This window comes from Pelodiscus sinensis, chromosome 4 (genome assembly GCF_049634645.1).
Source record: "Pelodiscus sinensis isolate JC-2024 chromosome 4, ASM4963464v1, whole genome shotgun sequence".
NCBI classification, from domain to species: Eukaryota; Metazoa; Chordata; order Testudines; family Trionychidae; genus Pelodiscus; species Pelodiscus sinensis.
In genome coordinates this window covers 41,452,822-41,476,383 of record NC_134714.1, presented here as the reverse complement: position 1 = coordinate 41,476,383, position 23,562 = coordinate 41,452,822, and the positions used below count along the sequence as shown (strand labels likewise).

Here is a 23,562-nt window from a genome sequence, read left to right as displayed (position 1 = left end):
GTGAGCTTGTAACTGTGAGAGATCAAATCTTCATGGGAATTGGTCACAGACCATGGAACTCACTGCTGACCTTCTGTGTGCACAGCCCAGCTCTCTGCCCAGGCTTTTGGCCATAGTGCATTGACTCCCCAACACTCTCACACTCTTATTTCTTTTACCACAATCGTAACATGTAAAATGACAGTACAATGCTCATTTGCCACCAGGGAAGAAAAAGAGAGAGATCAACGATTGGACAGACCAGTGTTCCATCTAGCCCAATATCCTGTCTTCCAACGGGCCAATGTCAGGTGCTTCAAAGAGAATGAACAGATCAGGGATAATTAGCTAGTGATCCATCTCCTGTTGGTCTGTCCTAGCTTCTGGTAATCCGCCCTACCCATCTTGGCTAATACCCATTGCTGGGTCTCTTTTCTATAATTTTATTTAATTTTTAAACTCAGTTATACATTGTTTTTCTTAATCATGAGTTTCATCCATATAAAGAGAATAGGCACTAGCATGAGAACTAGATAGATTTTAGTTAGGCATGCAGTGTAGGGTGGCATTGTCAGGGTTGAATGGTACCCCTGCCAGGAGTTTAGGTCAGTGTCTTGTGGAGAGAGGCTATGGGTTACATGCAATATTCACTGGTGCTGTCTGCTCATTGCTCATTGCTCTCCCTGCCTCTTGTCCTTGCAAATGTCACATGTGGATGTTGGTTTTTAATCCAGGATTAGTAATTTTCTTAGGTAACGTTGTCTTGTCTAAAACATCTGACTTTAATCAGGGAAATAAATGAAGGTGCCATGTGTTTGCCTGAGCACAGATGTTATGGAGCAGTAAACTGGGATGGAATAAAAGGTACTTTCCCCCAAAGCATTGGTCCGTAGAAATTAGAAAATACTGACTCAGGGTAATAACTGATGCTGATTGCCATATGGCTCAGCAAACTGCGGATTGAGATGAGGCTGGGGGACTTGCTGCACACAGGCTGTCCTACCAGGCTCCCTGTTAAGATGGGAGCAGAAGAAAAGGGTGACAGGAGAGGGAAGCCAATTAACAGAGACAAAATCAGGACACAGATGAGACTTCTAGCCACCTAGGTAAGCAACAGTTTGGGTACGTCTAGACTACATGCCTCTGTCGCCAGAGGTATGTAGATTAGGCTACCAGGCATAGGAAAATGAAATGGCGATTTAAATAATCGCCGCTTCATTTAAATTTACATGGCTGCCGCGCTGAGCCGACAAACAGCTAATCAGCTGTTTGTCAGCTCACCGCGGTAGTTTGGACGCACGGGTATCGACATCAAAGGCATTTGTCGACCACCCAGGTATGCCTCCTGGGATTAAGTATACCTGGGTGGTCGACAAATACTTTTGATGTCGACACCCGCGGGTCCAGACTACCGCGGTGAGCCGACAAACAGCTAATCAGCTGTTTGTCGGCTCAGCGCGGCAGCCATGTAAATTTAAATGAAGCGGCGATTATTTAAATCGATGCTTCATTTTCCTATGCCTGGTAGCCTAATCTACATGCCTCTGGCGACAGAGGCATGTAGTCTAGACATACTTTGTGTCCAGTGAAAGAAGCTGGGAAAAGTATAAGGCATTCACCTGTATTTCCTAATATGATGAGAGAAAACAAGATGTTCTCCACCGTAGCTATGGAGAAGGATCTGGGAGTGATTTACAGGATGTGGAAATCACATCTGTGCATGCTGAGAAACAGACAGGACTGGGATATGCATGTACAATAGAAGGCAGTAAGTTCAGAACATGACGGTAGCAAATATAGGACAGGATAAGACACATCTTCAAAGTGGTGAACAATTGTAATGATAAGGAACCTAAGATACTATTTTGGGTCAACTGTGCACAAGTAGCCATTTCATCTTGTGTCCCATTTCATCTTGTGTTCATCTTGTGCTGTGATTGCCTCAGAGCATACACACTATGCAGGGTTGGTCCTGGTGTTTAGTGTTTAGTGGCAGATCCTCATTAGTGCAAATTGAAGTCCATGCTCCTTGCTTGGGAGAACTCTTTGGAACACTAAAGCTGTTACAGGAAACGCTACTACTGATTGAATGTTGTTCTCTTTGAGTACCCATTCTTCCAGCATGTTTCTAAAGATGCTGTGGTGTTGGAGGTGCCATCTTTTATACGAGACGTTAAAATGGAGGCTCTGATTCTTTATTGTAATTAAAGATTTCTTTGTACCTTGTGCAGGAATTGGGTTGGCTGCTCCAGGTTAGCAGCCAGATTGTGCCTTCCAGTATAAACTGATGCACTATTCTTCTTCTCTTTCTGTCCTAAACTGTTAATGTAATGTTACAATGCCTTATTAAACAGTTGCCATGTTTCATGCAAGAGGTAGATGCTGTTATTGGTAAAGTTATGTGCATGTGTGTACATGTTTGCAGTCTTAATACTCTTTTAGCATAGTATGTTGTCTGTTGTGTATATTTGAAGTCAAGCACTCAACATTTAGGAAATATTATATTTATAGCTATCTGGGCAATTTAAATTCCACTCCCTTGTGTATATGCAATTATGATACAGACTTGCCTAATGTCACATGGGAAATCTGTAGTAGAATCAAGATTAGAATCCATCTCTCTTGAATCGCAGTCTAGTGTCCTAAACTAGATCAGCCTTTCTCCTCTTGAAATCTGCCTCCATTCACTGATCATTCTGTGCATCTAGATCATCCTTTCTCCTCTTGAAATCTGCCTCCATTCACTGATCATTCTGTGCATTTAGTGAAACAGAAGTCCCGTAGAACAAACTCTGTGTGACTCTCATTAAAGACAGTCGTAGTGAATACACCCACAAGGGATGAAATATATATGCATGGGTTCAAGATGAGTTGGGATGGAAGCCACTTTACTTTAGGTGATATATAAGCTATTATAAAAAATAGAGTTAATAGAGTTGTCACTGTTGACAGCTGAGTTTGGATCCCATCAATTAGGCTTGGTATTCATTAGTGTGGGCAAAGTCCAGTCAGATTTCACTGTCTCAACCAGGCCTTCCATAAATTCTGGTCTGTTTGCTCTGACATTTGATGAATTATTCTTCATAATTCACTGTCTGATGCAATAAATCTAATCTTTCAATTTTTGGTGTCTTAATAACTTCTTGAGTAACACTGAGATATTTTGTTTCTGGGTGGGGAACACAACTAGCTGGAGTAGACGAGAGCAGTAAGGACAGATAAAAGTTTTCATTTGGAGTCTGAGAAGTGGAGGGGTCTTTACCCTGGAATGAGATATTTTTGCCCCATTAGTGTTAGTCCTGTTCAGACAAGATGCTAGCCTCAAAAGTGAAAACTCCAAAAGTGCCTGTCTCCAAGAGGCTTTAGATACACAGTAGCAGACCCTCACACTCTGCAGCATGAGATGAGTTGGTGGCGCTCAGTCTGTTTCCAAGTGAAAAGGTGTCTGCTTTACAGAATCCATCCTCTACTGCTAGTAGCAAATACTTCCAATGGCTAGTGATGGGACATGAGCTGGGGAGGGCTCTGAGTTACTACAGAGAATTCTTTCCCAGGTGTGTGACTGTTTGGGTCTTGCCAAAATGCTCAGGAACTAACTGATCACCATATTTAGGCTCGGGAAGACGTTTTCCCATAGGTCAGATTGGCAGAGATTTTGCTGGTTTTTTTACCTTCCTTGGCAGCATGGGGACTGGGTCACTTGTAAATTTAAACTAATGTAAATGGATTATTCTCTGTAGCTTGAAGTCTTTAAATCATGTTTAGAGGCTCACTGGAGATTATAAGTCTATTACAGGAGTGGGAGAAAGGTTCTGTGGCCTGTAATGTACAGGAGGTCAGACTAGATGATCATGGTGATGCCTTCTGGCCTTAAAAGTCTGTGAGACACCAGGGGTTTATTTCTAGCTCTGCCGCTGTCTCACTGGAAGGCTTTGCATGAATCATTTCTCTGTGCATGTCAGTTTTTCCTATTTGAACCCTTGTTTCCCCTTTATTAAAAGTTTTGAGCTCCTGTGAAGGAATGAGGCTCTGGAACGTGGGAGAGTGTTAGTGAATGGCACAACTCTCATGCCCTTATGTGCTGACACTACTCCCTGCTGTTCCCTGATGTCTTGCAAAAGGGTGAAATGTTTCCTGGGCCACCTCACAGGCACTCCCAGAACCTTCCATTAGTTCCCCCTCCATTCTGAAACCCTGTTTTCAGGCATTTACACAGTTTTGGGAACAAAAGCATCCCTTTGGTTCTAGCCATGCATGAGCAGTCAGTGAAGCTCCAGTTGTCCTGTTTGCATGACTCAGTTACTCACGCTGGTACCCTGGCCATGTCCCAGCTCTGTGGTTTCATTCAGTTCCCTCTGTATTCTCAGGTAAAGACAGGATTCTTTGTTATTCCCTGTCTGATCAAGCAGCTGCTGTGTCTCTGACCAGAGGTCAGTGAAGTGATCCTTTATATCCAATCCCCATCTTCAGAGGGGTTTGAGACTGAGCTAATGAACTGGCAGGGAGAAGCATGCATAGAAATCCTTGAGTGAAGGAGGTTTAAGGGCCCTCTGCACTGGGAAACTGAGGCTTTGAAATTTTTCATTTCAATGAAACTTAAATACCTAAGGGTCTAGGTCACTTTTGGAAAGGGGACTTAGGCTTTTAAATCACTGAGGCAGGTTTGAAAATGTTTCCTTCAAATTCTGACTGTCTGCCTCTGTTCCCCCTCTGTAAAATGGGGATAATTATACTTCATGACTATTTTGATAATAAATTCTTTGGAACCAGAACTGTTTTTTACTAAGTGTTTGTACAGCACCTAGCACAACAGAGCTCCAGTCTTAACTGGGGCCTCTAGGCACTAACACAATACATATATAAGAATAATAAATAGTGATAATGAGAGTAATTAATAAGTACCTGGATAGATAATAGAAGAGTCTTTAAAACAGCTCCCTGTGGCTTGAATACTAATGTCATAATCATGAAAAGATTGTGCATGTTTAAAATTAAACAAGTATGATTGTTAAGGATTAAACATTCAGTGCTACATTTTCAAGACAGTTAAGTGCATGTGCAGTGGCCTGGAGAGCTTGTGCGGAATGGGTAACTGCACATGCGGATGGGTAATTAGAGCCCCTGGCATGTGCACATATCCCGTTCACCTCCCTGGCTGCAGTAGCTATGCCAGCAGTTGGTCACCTGACTTGTTTGAAGATGTGGCCCTGAGGATCCCCTTCTTAGGTTAAATCTACTTGGAAACTGTTTTCCCACCTTATCCTACTCAGCTTCCACACCTGGGCCACAAACAGCATTAGGATGGTCTCTGAGGAGGCAAGGGTGTCCCATGACCTTTTCTCCCTAGTCTGTAGGTTGGACAGGACATGCAGGCTGGGCACATGACACGAGTGCTCCCTCCTTGCATTCCCTAAGGGTATTACTGAGCATGCTGCCTCCATCACTACAGCCAAACCCTCTTGCCTTTGTGGAGTGATTGAGACCCTGTGCCAGATGGAGAGCGAATGCAGGGATTGGCCTCCTGTTCTCCACCTGACAGTGCTGGGAGCATGACTTGCTCTGTCTCTGGACCAGCAAAGCACTATGGACTCTCCTTGGCTGTAGAGGGAAGGAATGCCAGCACCTGATCATACACATTCTCACTTGCCTGGACCTTCTGGGCCATAAGCAGCTAAATTGCCTGCAGTAGAGGCAAGAGCGGCTGCCCTCTGTGAAAGCACTGAACTGGGAAAGGATATTTTCATGATGAATGAGGGCAGTTTGTTGAGCAGGGGGCCTGTGGCCCAGAGCTAATTGTACTGCCACTTTATCTCGTCCTCACACCTGCTCACGTGATGCCCCCACTGCCAATACATCTCCCCTCCCCGCAGCTCCTAGAGAGGCCATCAATCCTCTTGCTACGCCTGAGCTCTTCCATGTGCTGCCCTAGCATGGAGTGTGCACATATACATGCGTGTGTGTGTGTGTCTGGTTTTCTGACTGAACGAGCTCAGCTGGCCACTGTGGCTAGCGTGGCTCTCCCTGTGCTGGGTGGTCACAGCAATTCAATCTATTTATCAAAAGAGGCCTTTCTGTCTGAGAGATTTCATGGGAGCAGCTGTCTGTGCAGTGGAAAATCTTAGGCTCAGTGGGGGATATATTCCCCATACCAGCAGTCATTACTGTTGGGAGGAGCCTATGTTGGCATTTTTATTTTTCAGAGTATTTGATGCTGGAAAAATTGGCTGGCCTGACAGTCCAGGGGGCTAAAGACCTCTAAAACCACAGGGCAGGCAGCAACTAGGTAGGGCCAGTACAAATTTGTCACACATACTGTCCCCCCCAAATGTGTCTCAGACTCCAAGTCCTGTGTTTTGACCACTAGACCATGTTGCTTCAGTAATCAGATGGATCAGTGATTTTGTCTGTCATGGTTGAAAGTATGATACTGAACTGTATGGACCACTGAGCGTCCCAGAACCGTCCTGCCCCCCATTATTTCTTTAAAATAAGAAATAAAATATTTCTTTAAAAGTTGTTATTTCTTTAAAATAATCTGAAGCCAGAAACGACAAATCCAGTGAAATATTGGGAAGGAAGGAAAGAAGAAAAAGCAAGAAAGAAATGTGATTTTTTTTTTCATTTGGATATGAATTTTGATGAGTTTGAATTGTGGACCCACTGTAATTAAAAATACATAACTAGTCATTTTAAATGTAGTTGTTTTACTTAATTGCTTTTGCCACCAGGACTGAAAGGAATAAAATAAATAAATAAAAGGCACCTTCCCAGTGAGGTGGCTGAAGCTCCCTTTGAATCCAACTGAAACCACTAATTTTAGCGGAAGATGCTGCGGGGAGTGGGAGGGGGTGCTATTCTCAGCAGCTGCATCAGAGAACAAGCTGCTCCTGCGATAGTGGTTTTTCCGCCCTTCTCTATCAGCATAAAGAATGTCTGTTTAACACGTTGCACAAAGGCCCTGTTTAGAAGGACTTTATTCATATTTAATTGCCAGCTTGCTGCAGCTCCTGTCTTTAATTACCTTTTAAAAAGCAGGTTATAAAAATGCAACAGATACTCAGCCCCTTCCCTACCTAAATTATGTGCTCCTCGACTGTTCCCATTAATGTGAGCCAAGCATAGTAGAAAAAGAAACTGAGAGAGCATCCCTCATGCAGCTCTACTGATGTATCTTAGTCCTGAACTGAGACATCATCCCAGTGCTGTTACACACCTGGGTTCCCTGTATACACCAACTTGATCAACCTCACTCCCAAACCATATGTAGTAGGTCAGGACAGAGATATAGTACATTTAGGATTTACTGGTGTGGCGTCCTGACAGGTTTTTTGCTCCGTCAGTGATGATAAACGTTTGGATGCGTGTGTTTTTGTATGCATTTTTAGTTTATTATGTCAGCTCTGCTCAGGTAGCTAGCATAATAGACTTTACAAGAGCCCCCAAAGACCACAGACTTAGATAAGAGATGAAGGCACCAGAGTCAAGTTTATTGTCAAACAAAGTACATTAATAGTTGTTGGTAGCCAGATGGTCTCCGAGCCCCTATGCTTTTGTACCCATGACAATGCACGGCTTAGTTAATAATATGGATTTTACTATTGCCCCGTAGGCTGGACAATGAGTTAAGTTGAGGTACCCCAGCATTTATAGACAGAGATAAACAATCTATGATATACAACTTATGCAGCATTTTATGCATTAATGACATGTTTGGTACCTTCCCTTGTACTTTCCTCTAAAGCATTCCTATTCGCTACCCATTGTTATGCTTTTACTTCTGTTGTTTTAAACTGTTTTATCATGTACTAAGTTGGGGTGTCCTTGTACTGTCTTGGTGGAACGAATTTACATATTTCATGAGCTTTTAGCAGTGTGAGCAGTTCTAGTGCCGAGAGACACTGACTTGCAGGCAAACATCTGCTTTTGACAAGGCCTGTCTGTAACTCATAGCATAACTCTTGCTTACTTTGGTTCAGGCACCAAGCCCATGCTTCAGGCTCTTTCTTCTACACCACAGACTGCCAGGCTATTGAGTGTTAGGCTATCATGCATATTACTGCTGAGACATGTCTTGTCTGCCCCACCACATGCCCTGTTATCCTGCCCTAGGCCTTTCTGGAGACTGTCCATCATCTGAATTTTGTGTCTAAGAAGATCCCCCATGGGGGGCTACCTGTGAACTTAAAAACCCAGATCCGTGGAAGTACAATAGTTCAGTAACTCACCAGCTGTCAAGCCAGCCACAAATTCATAATGCATGCTGTCATAGCTGGCTTTAATGGAGCTTCTGATGGGCTTCTGATATCCTTTCTGTAGTGTAAGTGCCATAATACATGTGCTGCTAATGTATTTGGGATCTTATGATGTGCCCTGCTGTGTAATGTTAAATAAAAATATAAAATTCTATGTAAAGGGACAGGCCCTTCACCAAGCATAACCAACTTCTGTCTGGTGCCCATGGTAATCACACCCTTCTGCATACAAACAGAATCAGCAGTGACTAAAATTGGTACCACCAGCTGTCTGTTCAATGTCTTGTGCCGGATCTCTGTTCCTAGTGACACAGATGTCCAGCTCACAATTGGTATCGTCACTACCATACCCCCTCCCCCAGTCTCTTGATGCCAAAGGGTTTCAAGTACTGGCTAGGTTCTAGAGGAGCCCCTCTGTGTCAGGAATGAGTCCCAGGACTGGAACTGAAGGGAGAGCTTTCAGGGATGCTGCTCATGCTGTATGTGGTCTGTGGATGGAGGGTTTCAACCTCTAGGAGGATTCCCTGTGGGATTGGCTCTGTCAGTCCTTGCAGACATGCTCACTTCTCTTCCTTTTCTCTTGGCAGATCAAAGAGCTCTTTGTGAGTTTTGAGGACACTCCTCTGGGAGCAGCATCCCTGGCTCAGGTCCACAAGGCAGTGTTGCAGGATGGGAGGACAGTGGCAGTAAAAGTCCAGCACCCGAAGGTTCAGGCTCAAAGCTCCAAGGACATTTTGTTGATGGAGGTAAGCCATAACACCTTCCGTGCAAACATGGTGGGCCAGATTCAACCAGATGGCCAACCACCACAGATCCGCTCAGCTCAATGGGGATATGAGCATACAGATTTGGGCCTGTGTCTCAACATGCTCTAAAAGAATAAATGATGTGGTTAGAGGCTTAGGAAAAGAAAATATAAAATCAGGAAGGGCTGCACTGTTAGGGATGCGATTGTACATGGAGGGATTGGAGTGCAGTGGTGGATGAGCAGATGGGAGAAAGGCAGTTTGCGGGAGGGGAGGAGGAAGAGAGGAATATGATCTATGAGAAAGAAACGAATAAGTCCATGGGGGTTTCAGAAACAAGAGGCAAAGTCCTGAAGTCCTTAGATTGGCAACGCCAGTTAACTTTGAGATCTGGCCAAAGAGGGCTCTGACTGGACTCTGGAATGCAGGGGGAGTAACTAGAGCTGTTAGATCATTGGGTTGAAGAGATTGTGTTCCTCTGTGCATGTGAGAAGGTGAGCAGTGGCATCCTGAACATATAGGGTTCCAGAGGGCAGAACCTGGGCAGGCTGAGGAGCAGAGTGTTGATAAATCAATAACCAACATGGGAAGAGGGAGAAGGTCAGTGCCCCTGTCATGGTCACACCTGCTCAGTGTGCAGGTTTTCCTTGGAATAAGGGCTGTAAAAGTTACAATGAAAAAATCATTCCCTGTGACTGATTGCACCATATTCTGATCGCTTCAGTCGCTCTGACGAAATCTCTTGTACACTTTGCACGCACGTTGTTTCATGGCTACCAGAATGATCATGGCATGCTTTGCATAAGCCAGGGCCCACATGGAAGAGGATGAGTAGAATCAGGCCAGGAGGAAGAACAAGGAGGTGTGAGACTGGGACAAGAGGATATTGTGTGTGAAGAATCCAGGTTCCAGACCCTTGAAAAGGCCCCCATGGGAGCAAGCCTCTCAGCTTGAGTTGACAGACTTGAGTTGGAGGGGCTCATGCTATCCCTCTAAAAATAGCTGTGTGGACAGCGCTTTGAAGTTGCAGCTCAGGCTCCGAAGCCTGGACCTGCAGGCTGCGTAGATATACCCAATGGCATTCTCTCCAGTAATATAGATAACATCTGCACATTCCCTACCGTGTAGCTGTAAAGCGCTAGATTTAGTTTCTTTTTGCTTGTTGTACTATTATGAGACATTTTAATAAATAAATTTATGATTCATTCTTCTCTATTTTTGGAATAATCCCCTTGGGAAGCTTGAAACTAAAAAAATCAGTTTCCTCCCTGAGATTTATTGTTCTCCTTCCTGTTCACACACTCTGTTTTGTCCTAGTAGGGATGCCAGCAAGCATCTGTTATGCGCTTTCGTTATTGTAGAGTCACATGTGAGTGCTAAGCTACATGTACTTGTTACTGTACAGTTGCTCGTGAATGCTCCCTGCCTACATTGTCTTGTTTTTGAAAGGTCTCTTGTGCATGCTGGGCTGCACACATTAGCTTATTGTGATAGTGGGGTTGTTTGTGTGTGCCTGCCCTTTGCACATTTTTTTTTTCAAACTTGATTTAGACCCATGCTGATATATATCAGCTAAGGATCTGGCCCTTTAAGAATGACACAGATTTTGCAACTAGATAAGAGTTTGCATTTAGGACTGTTTAAATACTTATTGATATAGTCTCCTACAGCCAGTGATGAGAGAGAATCAGAAAATATAGATGGAAAATTTACAATTTTACTGCCTTTATTTGCAGGTTTCATAGAATCATTGCTGACGCTTTTAAAATTAGGACAGCACCTGGTAAATCCAGAGAGAGATTCCACTCAACTCTTGCTACATCCACCCTTAGGGTATGTCTACACTACTCCGCTAGTTCGAATTAGTGGGGTAATGTAGGCATACCGCACTTGCAAATGAAGCCCGGGATTTGAATTTCCCGGGCTTCATTTGCATAAGTGGGGAGCCGCCATTTTTAAAACCCCGCTGGTTCGAACCCCGTGCAGCGCGGCTACATGGGGCACGAACTAGGTAGTTCGAACTAGGCTTCCTAGTTCGAACTACCGTTACTCCTCATTTCACGAGGAGTAACGGTAGTTCGAACTAGGAAGCCTAGTTCGAACTACCTAGTTCGTGCCCCGTGTAGCCGCGCTGCACGGGGTTCGAACCAGCGGGGTTTTAAAAATGGCGGCTCCCCGCTTATGCAAATGAAGCCCTGGAAATTCAAATCCCGGGCTTCATTTGCAAGTGCGGTATGCCTACATTACCCTCCTAGTTCGAACTAGGAGGGTAGTGTAGACATACCCTTATTCCAGGGCAATATTTTAGTCACCTCTTGAAAAGTGCCAGACAATTGCTATTAATTATGTCCCTGTTTATATTAAAATCATTAAATAGACTTGAATCATTATTTTAAAAAGCAGAAAAGAGTGTATAAATACTCTGATCACAAGCATCAGTGCAGTAATCCTGCAGCCCTGGAAAGTTTGTGCACATGAACATGGAGATCGCTGGTTACATTTCATTTGGGTGACATAAATTTGAGAGGATTTATGCCCCCAGACATAATAGGAGGAAATCATTCAATAATATCTGAAACCCAGTGATTACATTTTTAAAAGGACACTGTGGACTGAGTTTAGGACTGACATTTAGATAGGAGAAGTCGGGAAGATGAATAAATGGTTTCACACAGCTGAACAGAAGCAGAAATAGTTCATGAATTTATTTTTGTTTTACATTTCACTGGTAGCTGCCTTTTTGTGTGCATTGCAAACATTCCCACTGCAGTGCAGAAAAACTTCACTCACACTGTTGTGCCAGGAAGTGAAATGGTCTAGATTCACGCACAGACGAGTCTATTTTCATTTTCCTGGCTTAGTGAATAACAAAACAGATGGTAAAAACTGTGCAAAGTGAATGGCTTTTTAAAAAGTCTTTCCATTTTAGGACTCTCAGGTGGCTTTAATAACAAACTGAATGATTTTTTTAAAGATATGGGACCAGCTCCTCAGCTGCTGTCAGTTGGCCACTGAAATCAGTAGAGCAGCAGCAAATGGCACAGCTTTACTTGAGTTTTATGCTGACTGGGTTTGTTAACGGAGCACAGGAACATTTTATATAGCTAGGATTATGCCACTATATGCAGTTTCCTGTATTTGAAGATAAGGATGTGAAAGGTTAACTGGTTAGCTGTGTAAACAGGAAGCACCACCCTTAATGCTCATCAGTTCCGGTTCATCATTAACCAATGGGGGTTGGAGCAGCTTCCCTCTTGCCATGGGTAGGGGGCTGCTCCAGGCCTGTGAAGGGCCCAACACAGACAGGAGCTGCTCTAGTCATCTGGAGTAGCCTCTGTCCAAAGTGGGCCCAGGAGCCCCTGCCAGTAGCAGGGGGCCATGTGCGGGGCTTCTCTTGCTGGGCTAGAGCAGCCCCTGCTTGTGGTGTGAAAGGCCTGTGCCAACCCCACGCCATGCCTGCACCACCTTTCATCAATTAACTCAGGGGTTCTCAAACTTTGTGATACCGCAACTCCCCTCTAAGTTGCTTGCGTCCCCCGGGGGGGTTGGGACCCACAGTTTGCGAAACGTGGAATTAACTGGTTAAACACAATATTTGACTGGTTAACCAATTAAATGGGATTTTACATCCCTATTTGAAAAATCACCTTGCTGGACCATCCTCTGTTTCCTTTATGAAGGACTGTCTGCAATTTACCCCTCTAGATTTCCTCTTTCTGGTCTTGTAGTTTTATTAAATATTACTGTAAACAGAAATGTCCATAAAATGTTCAAGCTGGGATTTGCAAAGTCACCTAAGGAGTCTGACTGCTCAGTAACTATTCATTTTAATCGGGTCTGGGTATCCTGATTCCTTAGGCAGTACTGCCTATTTTGGTATGAAATTAATAAGTCAAAACCCCAGGATGGCTGAAATTGGGCCCTGACTCTTGTAGGGAGTGTTTTTTCAAGGCTGCTGCCTTTTACCTGTAGAGAAAATTGGCCTTCATTTCTGAACTGCCCAGTGGCATTTTCCAGTGTCAGCAAAGTCCTTGCTCAGCAGTGTAAAGAGTAACGTAAAGGGGACAGTCCTTATTTTAGATGTCCCTATTTCACATTAGCTGAAGGCCATTGAAATAAAACTGAACAGTGACTCATCAAATCATAGGAATCAGACCTTAAAAAAGACTTGTGGGTCACTTAGTCCAACCCATTCAGGGGCCAGCATGATCACACCATACAGCCTACTCTCCAGGGCTTTGCCTTGTTTATTTTTAAATGTCCCAAGCAGAGGAGCTCCTAATGCTTTGTTTGGGTGGCTTTCTTACCATTTAACAATTCAGCATGCATGTTGGTCATTGTGCGGGTGCAGCAGACCAGACCTTCTCTTTCAGAGGGCCATTGCATCGCCCTGTTGCAGAAGGGCTGACCGCCACTGCAGGCCCTGGAACAAGGGGGCAGGGCCTCAAGCAAAAGTGGCAGGGCCAAGGGCAGTCATCCCTTCGTGCCACCCAGATCACACTGTGCCCTCCCCGCCCAACCCTCAGAGCCCCACAGAGCAGCACTGTGGCAGAAATTCAAAGGGGCCCAGGGCTCTGGCCACTGCTGCCTGGCCCTGGAGAAATTGCTCCCCTTGACCCACACTGTTGATAGGCCTGACCTGTTGCACCATGACAGTGCATAAACCCCACAGGCATTTGGAGAAGTTTGGGGGTTTTTTGGTCCTCAGGAAATGTGGGACAAAGCAGTCAGCCCTGTTGCAACAGGGGCAGGTAGAGAGCCACTCTGTAGTGAATGTGCCTGCAGCTACTGTGTGGGTGAGATACCAGTGCATTTCTATGATTTCTCTCCCTTGCCTAGTTGGGAGCACTGAAGGTGGGAGCTGTACTTAACCTCAGTTAAAAGCCAAGGGCTCCTGGCTGGAGAGGAAAGAGGCCAAGCCCAACTCTGGTTGCAGGAGGTTGCATATTTCTGCCTAGCGCCATAATGCTGCCTGTTGAGCAGCTCAGGAGCAGCGGTGCAGCTAATTCGCCACTTTCTTGATTTCAGATTCTCCTGCTGACTGTGAAGCAAATCTTTCCAGACTTTGAATTCATGTGGCTGGTGGACGAAGCTAAGAAGAATTTGCCCCTGGAGTTGGACTTCCTCAACGAGGGGAAGAATGCTGAAAAGGTCGCCCACATGCTCAAGGACTTTGACTTCCTGAAGGTAGGAGAAAGTGTGCGTGTACTTCTGAATATGTGAAGGCAGGAGTCAGGGATGACATACCAGCTCACTGTAGGAGGACGATGATGTATAGCAACAATCTTGTGTCTTGAAGTGAATGTAATGCTGGTGGTAGTGCTTGATCACCAGTCCTGAAGACTGACGGCCAGATCAGGGACAGTACTGGCCCATCTATGTTGCTCATCCGTGACCTTGAGGAACGAGGTGGAGTGATGGGAGTTCAGTCTCCATGGCCTATTTGGTACTCATTTCTCTGCTGACATTGGCTAGGAACTGAGCGGAGACTCTCCAACTCGTTTTCTTACTGTATGCCGCTGAAAACCTGGCAAATGGTAACTGCTTTCTGTCACTACCATTCTGGGCTGTTTCAACATTTGGACTTGGGGATGAAAGTCTTTGTGCCCTGTGACTCATCATCTCTGAGCCATCCAACCCTGCCCAACTCTGGGTTAGACTGTCTCCTCCTGAAGATTGAGTCCATGAGGTCTTCACCTTGTCATGAGCTCTGAATTGTAATCACCTGCTGGGCTATTAGATGGCACCTTTTCTGGGTTTCCTCTGAACCAAGGGCTAGAGAAGGAGATTAAACAGAAGAGCTGGGCTATAGCCAGTGAAGTCAGATGGGAGCAGATATGTTCAGTGAGGCAGTGGAAGGAAGGGCATTTCTCCCTGAATCCACTCTGACTGCACAGACACCCTCCTTACCTAGTGTACATACGCAACCCCCCTCTATGCATGCACATCCATAGCCAAATACACAGCTTCCCTATGCACACACTGCGTTCCCCCTCATATACTGATGCATAACTACTGAAACATACACATCTGTCTCCTCAAAAACCAACTTGCTCATCTGGCCACAGTTAGACCTATATACTCTTCTCATGCTCCTCACCATATACACAGCTGTGTGTGTGTGTGTGCACACACCCACAGATGTCCTACTGAAATGCTCAGAGCTATGCACAAACCCACCCCACATACACATACTGAAACATACACACACAACATCCGTCTTCATGCTTCCTCATGTGCATACAAACACACTTTGTCATATGTATGCTCATATGCTGTCATGCAAATGCATTTGTGCATGCACACAAAGATATCTGAATAAATGCACTCACATGGCACAAGCATGTGTGTCTGCATACATCAACTCTCTCCCTTTGCCTTTCACTTCCTGGTGAAAGTGACAGATGCCCAAAACTGTGAGTTTTCATCAGGTTTGCAGGTGTTGCTTCCCTTATCCCTCCTGCCAGTCCTGTGATTCCTCATATCCTTGCTATGGGGGTGCACCGATCCCTTTGGAGCTCGGTGGCACCATGTGACTGCCTTTCCCTAAGTGCAGTTACAACTCTGTGGGACATTGGAGTGGCAGGAAGCCAAGGACCAACAATTCTGCTGAGGAAGTGCTTGTCAAAAGTGATGCATCTTGGACAGCTGTGTCCATTGCTACCATAAGTAGGATATTATGGAGTAAATCCCCATGGAGATAGCCAGTCAGGTCCTCATGGTTTAAAGAGCTGTCAGGTAACAATAACAAATGGCTGTGAGATGGCTAAATAATGGATCCTCTCATCTGACCTGCTGATTCTGAGATGTGTTCATCCATATGTAGGCAACAGGAGAATTGGGCTCCTGTATCATTAATTTTCCTAAATACACACCTAAGCTAGGAAGTGGATTTTTTGCTGTGAACCCATTTGAGCTTTTAAAGCCCAAGATAAATTGTTTGCACATATTGGCATTACTGACAGACATCTGAGAGTAATTCAAGAACCACCAAAGAGTTTGCTTCATATCTTCAAGTGCCTGTATGAGGCTTAGTAACCCTGCTAACCCTCCACTGTAAATTTCAAGGTGGGAATGAGTCCTGGCTTGGAATTGAAACCCTCTAAGATCTTTGGGATCAGTGTATTAAGGAGCTGAGAAACTTTTAATTTTGGAGTTGGTGTCCAGTACCTGTGGGGCTTGTAACTTCCTGACCAGTTTCCAAATAATAAAATTCTAGATGGTTTGGATTGAAGGGCGACTGAGGGAAAAAGTGCACTTTCATGTTGAATACCTGGCCTCAAATCCCAGGCAGCTAACACATGAAGGTTGTAGGGATCATTGCACAGCAGGACTGAGGAGCACGGGAAGAGCTCAGTGAAAGGGACTCAGGCTAAAACAGCAGGGGTTGCTATGGGACAGGATTGAGGCGTGGCGGGAGAGTGAAGGGAATAGGATTGCAAGAGCAGGGCAGGCTGCAAGTCTGAAGTGAGGGGCATCCGTGGAGTCTAGAAGGCAGCAGGTGAGGTTGGAAGTACTTTCACTAACTACTGCCCCTCAGAACTGAGATTATAGAACAAATGTAACTGGCTTAGGGGGTTGTAATGAGCTACAGTGGCATGGCAGGTTCCCCTGACCTAAGTCATACTAGCTGGACAGCACTGCTTCTCTCTGCCAGCCTTACCTTAGGACTCTTGCTGCTAGAGTAAGTGGATTTGCTCCATAGTGTAGAGCAAACATCTGGACAACTCCAGCTTAGCTTTGCTACCGGAGGGCACTGTGAGGTGAAGCTCTTTCCAGTGGGAGAATTAGCAATCTGTCTCATGACAGAAGGAATCTCAGGAGGTGAAAAAATTGGTTGGAGGTGAAAGCTGGTGTTTATGGAAAAGAAGCAAAACTGGTTTAGGACTCCATTTATGCCGAGTCTCTGGGCAATAATGGGGCCGATTACTCCACCTCATCATACCTCACTCAGTCTGATTTACTTGAGCTTGAGCAGAAAGTGCTGTGATGTGTTGCAGTTGTGTGACAGTGTCACATTTGCGATGAGATGCTTATGGGGTTCCCAGGGTTTCTGAGACAAATCCTTTGCTTGTAGGGCTTCATTTGTCTCCCATTTCAATTGGTGACAGCCTGTAATGCATGGGGCTTGTCAGCCTGGAAGCACTGATGTTGCAAAGGGCACTGTTGAGATACCAATGATGATCACTTAACATTTATAGAGATGCGTAAGTGCGGATAGTGCACAACAAATAAGAACTGGGGTTCTTGCTGGAGAAACCCACAGTGTGACTCAGATGCATGCAGCAACTAACAGCCTGACCCTGAGAAGGGCTGAGCATATAACAATACCCACCGACACCAGTAGATATCTCAAGAGCTCACTACCTTGGGGAGTCAGGCTTTAAATGTGGACCGGAAAGGTAGTTGCTGCAATTGTGCTTTTGACGGGCCTGGTATTGTGTCTGTGCGTTGCCTGTGCCCACACTTGTTGTGCTATGGGGAGAAGCCTGTGGTCTCCAGGGGTTTTTCTCAGCATTAAATACTATTAAAATAACCAAGGAAAAGCACCCATGAGGGTGGCTGTGCTGGCATCTCTTGTTGCAAGTAGGGGAGAATATGGGTCCCTTTTCATCTCCACTATAAAGTTCCTTCCTTTCTCTTTTCCTGACTGGAGCGTGACTCTTGCTGCTGCTGTCCTATGATTTGGTCTGATGATCCATTGTCCTATTCCAGATCCCTAGGATCTACTGGGAGCTTTCAACCAGGCGTGTCCTTCTCATGGAGTTTTTGGAAGGCGGGCAAGTGAACGACAGGGCCTATATGGAAAGGAACTGCATTGATGTCAATGAGGTAAATTGCCATCCATCTTTGAGGTTAGGCACTGGGAGTGTTGCAAAGAGATGAAAATGTTATTATATGTGTTATTGCTGAGGTTGATCATCCATGAAGAGCCAAAAAGGGATGACACACATAAGTAGTACAGCCTCTGCACTGACACATCTGAGAAAACTCTCAATCCTTATGCTTCAGGGTGTAAGAGATTAAAAAGGTTCACCCCATCCTACCTACCCTGTAGGATTGCAGAGTTGTATGGATTGACTAAAGGGAGTTCACATTTTCTCTGCAGCATGTGCTGTGATTCATTGTAAGAGATAGGACACTGGTTGCATACCTTACTCACATACAGGCAGTCCCCAGGTTACGTACAAGATAGGGACTGTAGATTTGTTCTTAAGTTGAATCTGTATGTAAGTCGGAACTGGCGTCAGCCGCTGCTGAAACTGATCAGTTTCAACCGCGGCTAAATCTGGACGCCAGTTCTGACTTACATACAGATTCAACTTAAGAAACCCAGGCGTCCCCAAGTCAGCTGCTGCTGAAACTGATCAGCGGCTGATTCCAGGAAGCCTGGGGCAGAGCAACTCTGCCTCGGGCTTCCTGTAGTCAGCCGCTGGTCAGTTTCAGCAGGCTGACTTGGGGACGCCTGGGGCAGAGCAGCTGGGGTGCTGCTGGGTTGCTCCAGTAGCGCGGCTCCTCGGCGCTACTGGAGCAACCCAGCTGCTCTGCCCCAGGCGTCCTGATTCAGCCGCTGCTGAAACTGACCAGCAGCGGCTGAATCAGAACGCCTGGGGCAGAGCAGCTGGGGTGCTGCCGGGTTGGTCCGGAGCGGCGCTGCGGGACCAACCCGGCAGCCCCCAGCTGCTCTACCCCAGGATAGGCAAGAAAAGCCTGGTCTGCTGGGGGGGGGGGCACTAGCTGCACCTCCCCCCCCCAGCAGACCAGGGAGACAGGGGTGGTGGGACCGCCCAAGTCCTCCAAGGCTTTGCTCCGTCTCCCTGGTCTGCTGACCTGGGAGACACGGAGCAAAGCCGCAGAGCACGCGGGCAGCAGGACAGTCCAGGCGCGCTGCGGCTGTCCCACTGCTGGTGTGCTCTGAGGCTTTGCTCCCCATCTCCCTGGTCTGCTGGTCAGACCAGGGAGACGGGGAGCAAAGCCTTGGAGCACGCCCGCAGCGGGACAGCCCAAGCGCGCCTGGGCTGTCCCGCTGCGGGCGTGCTCCAAGGCTTTGCTCCCCGTCTCCCTGCAGACCAGGGAGACGGGGAGCAGCTTTTCTCGCCCTGGAGGACGGGGGCGGCGGACCGCGGCGCATCTAGGCGTCCCGCCGCTCCTGTCCTCCGGGGCGAGAAAAGCCCCGTTTGTAACTGCGGATCCGACATAAGTTGGATCCGCGTAACTCAGGGACTGCCTGTAGTGGCTGGCCTTTGGGTTTGTTTCATGATGGTAGTTCATGTTATTCTAGGAAATAGGATCACCTTCTGATGCAGCATCCTCCCTCTTCTCTCTTCTGCATTTTGGCAGAGCATTCTCCTTCTCTAAAGTAGGGGTGCTGGTGGAACTTTTACCTTTAAATTCCAGCACTGCTGGAATTTAAGCTTATATCCCTCATCCCTCAGGTGACTGCATTTCAGTAATGGGTGAAATGTTTTCTATGCATGACATGAAGTTGATAAAGCATTTTGGGTTCCTTGACATGAAACGGGCTGGAGGAAAGCAAGATATTACTTCCTGAAAGGGCTGAGAACAGGCCTGGGGGAAGGTTTTTGAGCCATTGAACGGTGTGTCAGTCCTCCCTTCCCAATCTGTGAGTGCTGATTGAGTCAGTGCTGCCAGCCTTTTCCCCTGTGTGCTATTGATGAGCCTCAAAGCACCACTTGGTTGACTAGCTATCAAAGAGCTACAGCATAAAATCAATTGTGCTTAATCTGTCCCTCTACTTGGCTCTGAAGTCTGGACGCCTCGTCCGTCCCCTCCTTTTTTATCCATGGCAGAGTTCACCCACTGACAAGTAAGGACGTTCCAAAGAACAGCTGGGGGAGAGGAAGTATTTGTGTGTTTGCCCCTTCCAGGGTAGGAAGTTGTTTGTGTGGGTCCACTCTATTGTCACCAGAAGGCATCAGACACCTGCCTGAATACTTACACACATAGAGTTGGCAAAGAAGCATTGGGCAGGTGGAGGTCAGGGCTGGTCTCCCTACCCCTCCCAGCTGATTTGTAGTTCATATGTTCCTTTGCTAGTGTAGCTTGCATGAGCCAATGAGAGGCTCTCGGTGACCTACCCACAGTCCTTTGCCCAGTAGAGGCAGGCAGGAGTCCTCTGAAACATGTCTGGTTGGGAATTCAAGAGGGAAAGCATAAAAAAGAAGGCAAGGTGAACCCTAAGGATGAATTTAAGAAGAGTCATGCTCCCTCCACCCATAGGCTTCTTGTCATTTTGGATAAGCCAAGGGCAAGTGTGGAGCACTTAGTATTTGCGCTATGAAGTGTCTGGTCAGTCTGCTGTTTTTATTTAGAAAGCTTCCTCCCCCTACTCCACCCAGCAGCTGACAGCAATGTCTCTCACTGATATACACACACATTCCTTGCCTGCCGTTGGCAGCTGGCTGAGACAATCGAGTCCCTCTAAGAGTAGCACTCCCCTCTGGGAGCTACAGGTCGTCCCTAAGCCTGGCCATGCAGGTTCGTGTCCCTAAGCTGTGTCATTGGGTTCACTGGCCACAGGGGCATCTCCTTGTGGCCAGGCACAGCGTGGCTTGTAGCCAAGAAGGCTAATGGCATATTAGGTTGCATTAGGAGAAGCATTGCCAGCAGATCCAGAGAAGTGATTATTCCCTTTTATTCGGCTCTGGTGAGGCCACATCTGGAGTATTGTGTCCAGTTCTAGGCCTCCCACTATAGAAAGGATGTGGACGCATTGGAGAGGGTCTAGTGGAGGGTGACCAAAATGATGAGGGGGCTGGAGTGCATGACCTATGAGGAGAGACTGAGGGATTTGGGTTTGTTTAGTCTGCATAAGGGAAGAGTGAGGGGGGATTTAATAGAAGCCTTCAATTTCCTGAAGGGAGGTTCCAAAGAGGATGGAGAGAGGCTGTTCACAGTAGTGACAGATGGCAGAACAAGGAGCAATGGTCTCAGTGGGAGAGGTCTAAGTTGGACATTAGGAAAAACTATTTTACTAGGAGGGTGGTGAAGCACTGGAATGGGTTACCTAGCGAGGTGGTGGAATCTCCATCCCTAGAGGTTTTTAAGTCTCGTCTTGACAAAGCTCTGGCTGGGTTGATTTAGTTGGGATTGGTCCTGCCTTGGGCAGGAGGCTGGACTTGATGGTCTCCTGAGGTCTCTTCCAGCTCTATGATGCTATGCTCTGCTCTGCTATGCTATGCTATGCTATGGTTCTTATGGCACACTATGCCCGTGGTCTCTCCATGCAGCTTTGCCCTCTGGCCAGGTTGCACTTTAGTCTACCCCTTCCAGGGTAAGCTGTAGTTCAGTGACCTTATAGCACATCTTCCTTTTGTATCTGGACTCTTTGATTCTTACTCTTGAGGGTTCCAGCCTAAGGACTTTGTTGTTTTCAGCAAGGCCAACTCCCTCAACTTCTTGCTGCTTCCCTGGATGGTTTCCTATCTCTTATATCATCCCAAGAGTGAGGGCAGATTTTCCCCTGGCAGCCCCTTTCTGAAACAGTCTTCCTCGCTTTATAATCACCACCGCTGGCAATCATTATCAGTGAAGCCTGCTTTCCCAAGCTGCCAGGTATGTTAATTGGCTTCTCATGACCCCACCAACCCCTTCTGGGCTTGTGTGGGGTACGTTCCCCAACACAGGCTGGCTGGGGCCTACGTCCCAAACCCACAGCACTGGGGATATGTCTCCTCAGCTGTAGGCACAGCACATACATTTCTTTCATTGTGTAGGTTTTGCTACGGGGAAGTTGTCTTATTTTTACAAAGTTAACTGCATCTGTGACAAGCTCTGTGCCATGTCTGGTCTGTGAAGAGCCATCTTGGTGTGACTCATAAGGTGCTGATGGTTCATTGACTTTGCAATCAAGGGAGACTAAAAGAACCTGGATCCCAGCATACCCCACACCCACCTCCATTTATCTTAACCCCCCCCCCCCCCGGGTTGATCACAGCCAGCTCTGGTCACAGAAACATAATCAGGAAACATCTGAGCACAGTTAACCTGAGATCCAGCCTTTCCTCTTGGACTGATCTTTGTGGTGAGTGCCTGTTCCTTTGTACCCAAGCTGCTCTGTCAGAGAAACTCCTTTCATTGCAAACTTAGTGCTGGTGCATGGTGCCAAACTGACCACTGGAGACTCAAGGATTCTCTGCTCCCTTTGGACCAATGCTGCATGAGTAGCAGGAGCAAAGTCTGCTCCCACTACTCTAAGGGATCACCTAAGGAAAAGCAGGGAGTTCCCAGTCCATGACTTGTTCAGTGTTTGGCCTCACTGCCGAGACTGGAAATATAGAGTGCCAATTGTATGGATGAGTTTGCTGATGTGGAATAGGAGTTTGCTAAGACCCAGCAGGTCATTTCACTCAGAGGTCCCAGAACGGCCATCAGCTGGGGATGACTCTGACCCAAGCCTGACTTGAACCTACAACCTAGAGGTCTGGCACTTAAAAACCATACTGAAAGGCACTTTAAAAATGTCATAGTAAGAGAGAGTGTGGACAGCTCCATAACTTATTGTTCCTTGATCCCTCTGATCCACCCTGCTACTTACGTTTGTCCTGAGGTTGCACAGGACACGATAACCTGGAAGAATAAGACTTTGAATTTTATTCCTAGTCCCGTAAGCCAGCTTTTGGGTGACCTTTTTTAAAGACTAGGTTCAAACAACCTGCTGCTGGAGCCCCCATACTGTTCTCGGTCTGGCCAACATAGAAGAGATCCTGCTGCAGAGAGCAAGTAAAGAAGGAGCTCTGTGGATATTTTTAGGTGGGATTGTCATGCTAGATATAGGGGTAGCCTTTAGAAAACTGTGACCATGAGCAGCTCCTCCCAGACAAGGCCTAACCAGCCATGCAGAGGTACTTTCTTCCTTCCTGTGGGGAGATGTATCTTACGCAGCTCTCTCTCCCCAGAGCTAAAGTCCTTACACCAAGCCTGGTGATGGGAGAATGTCATAAGCAGAGATGAATCAGATCCATGACATTCTGATCCAGATTGGAACACTCCTCAACTCTTACAGAGTTTGGATCTGGGGATTTGGTTGTGGCCCATTAAAAGCAGGGCCCAGAGCAACATTTGGGTCTACAGTTGGAACTGAGCTTTTTCAAGTTTTAGGGTGGAGGGTCCACCTCAGCTCTGGAAGCTTGGAAGGTCAGTGCAAATTTAATCCCCTAAAGTTCAGCTGCTTATCTGACTTCCATCCTAACAGGTTGGTTTGCAAAGTTGTCTGGGAAAACTAAGGGGGTGGGGCGGCAGGCATTTTTGTTTTTTCATGGGTTTCCTGCCCTTGATCAGCCTGGAATCTCCACAGGCGTAGCCTTTCCCTGTGGCATTTGGTACCTGGATGTGACAGAATAATTCAAAGAATAAGCTAACTTCTCTTTTCTAATTCACAAAAGCATTTGGTAGCATGGAGGATGAAGGGTTCATTTGGAGCCTAAATGGAAATTCAAGCTGGCTGTTGTTCCATCTATCCACATTTACACCATTGGGAAGGCTGCATTACCACGTCTCAGCACGCTAGTGCCATGATGAGATGAAACCTGTGCCAGATCCAAAGATACAACTGTGATGTTTCC

General features: G+C 46.4%; 1 protein-coding gene across 9 annotated transcripts in view; it reads left to right on the top strand.

The window, feature by feature from the left end:
- Positions 1 to 23,562, top strand: part of ADCK1 (aarF domain containing kinase 1) — a 139,775-nt gene that overhangs the window by 93,607 nt on the left and 22,606 nt on the right. For 7 of the 9 annotated variants that reach the window (XM_075926782.1, XM_075926785.1, XM_075926789.1 and 4 more), the window contains 3 exons: positions 8,819 to 8,977; positions 14,006 to 14,164; positions 17,693 to 17,809. In XM_075926782.1, the coding sequence (XP_075782897.1) occupies positions 8,819 to 8,977; positions 14,006 to 14,164; positions 17,693 to 17,809 (435 nt within the window). The remainder of the gene's footprint in view (positions 1 to 8,818; positions 8,978 to 14,005; positions 14,165 to 17,692; positions 17,810 to 23,562) is intronic. The other 2 variants (XM_075926786.1, XM_075926788.1) reach the window with 1 other exon arrangement.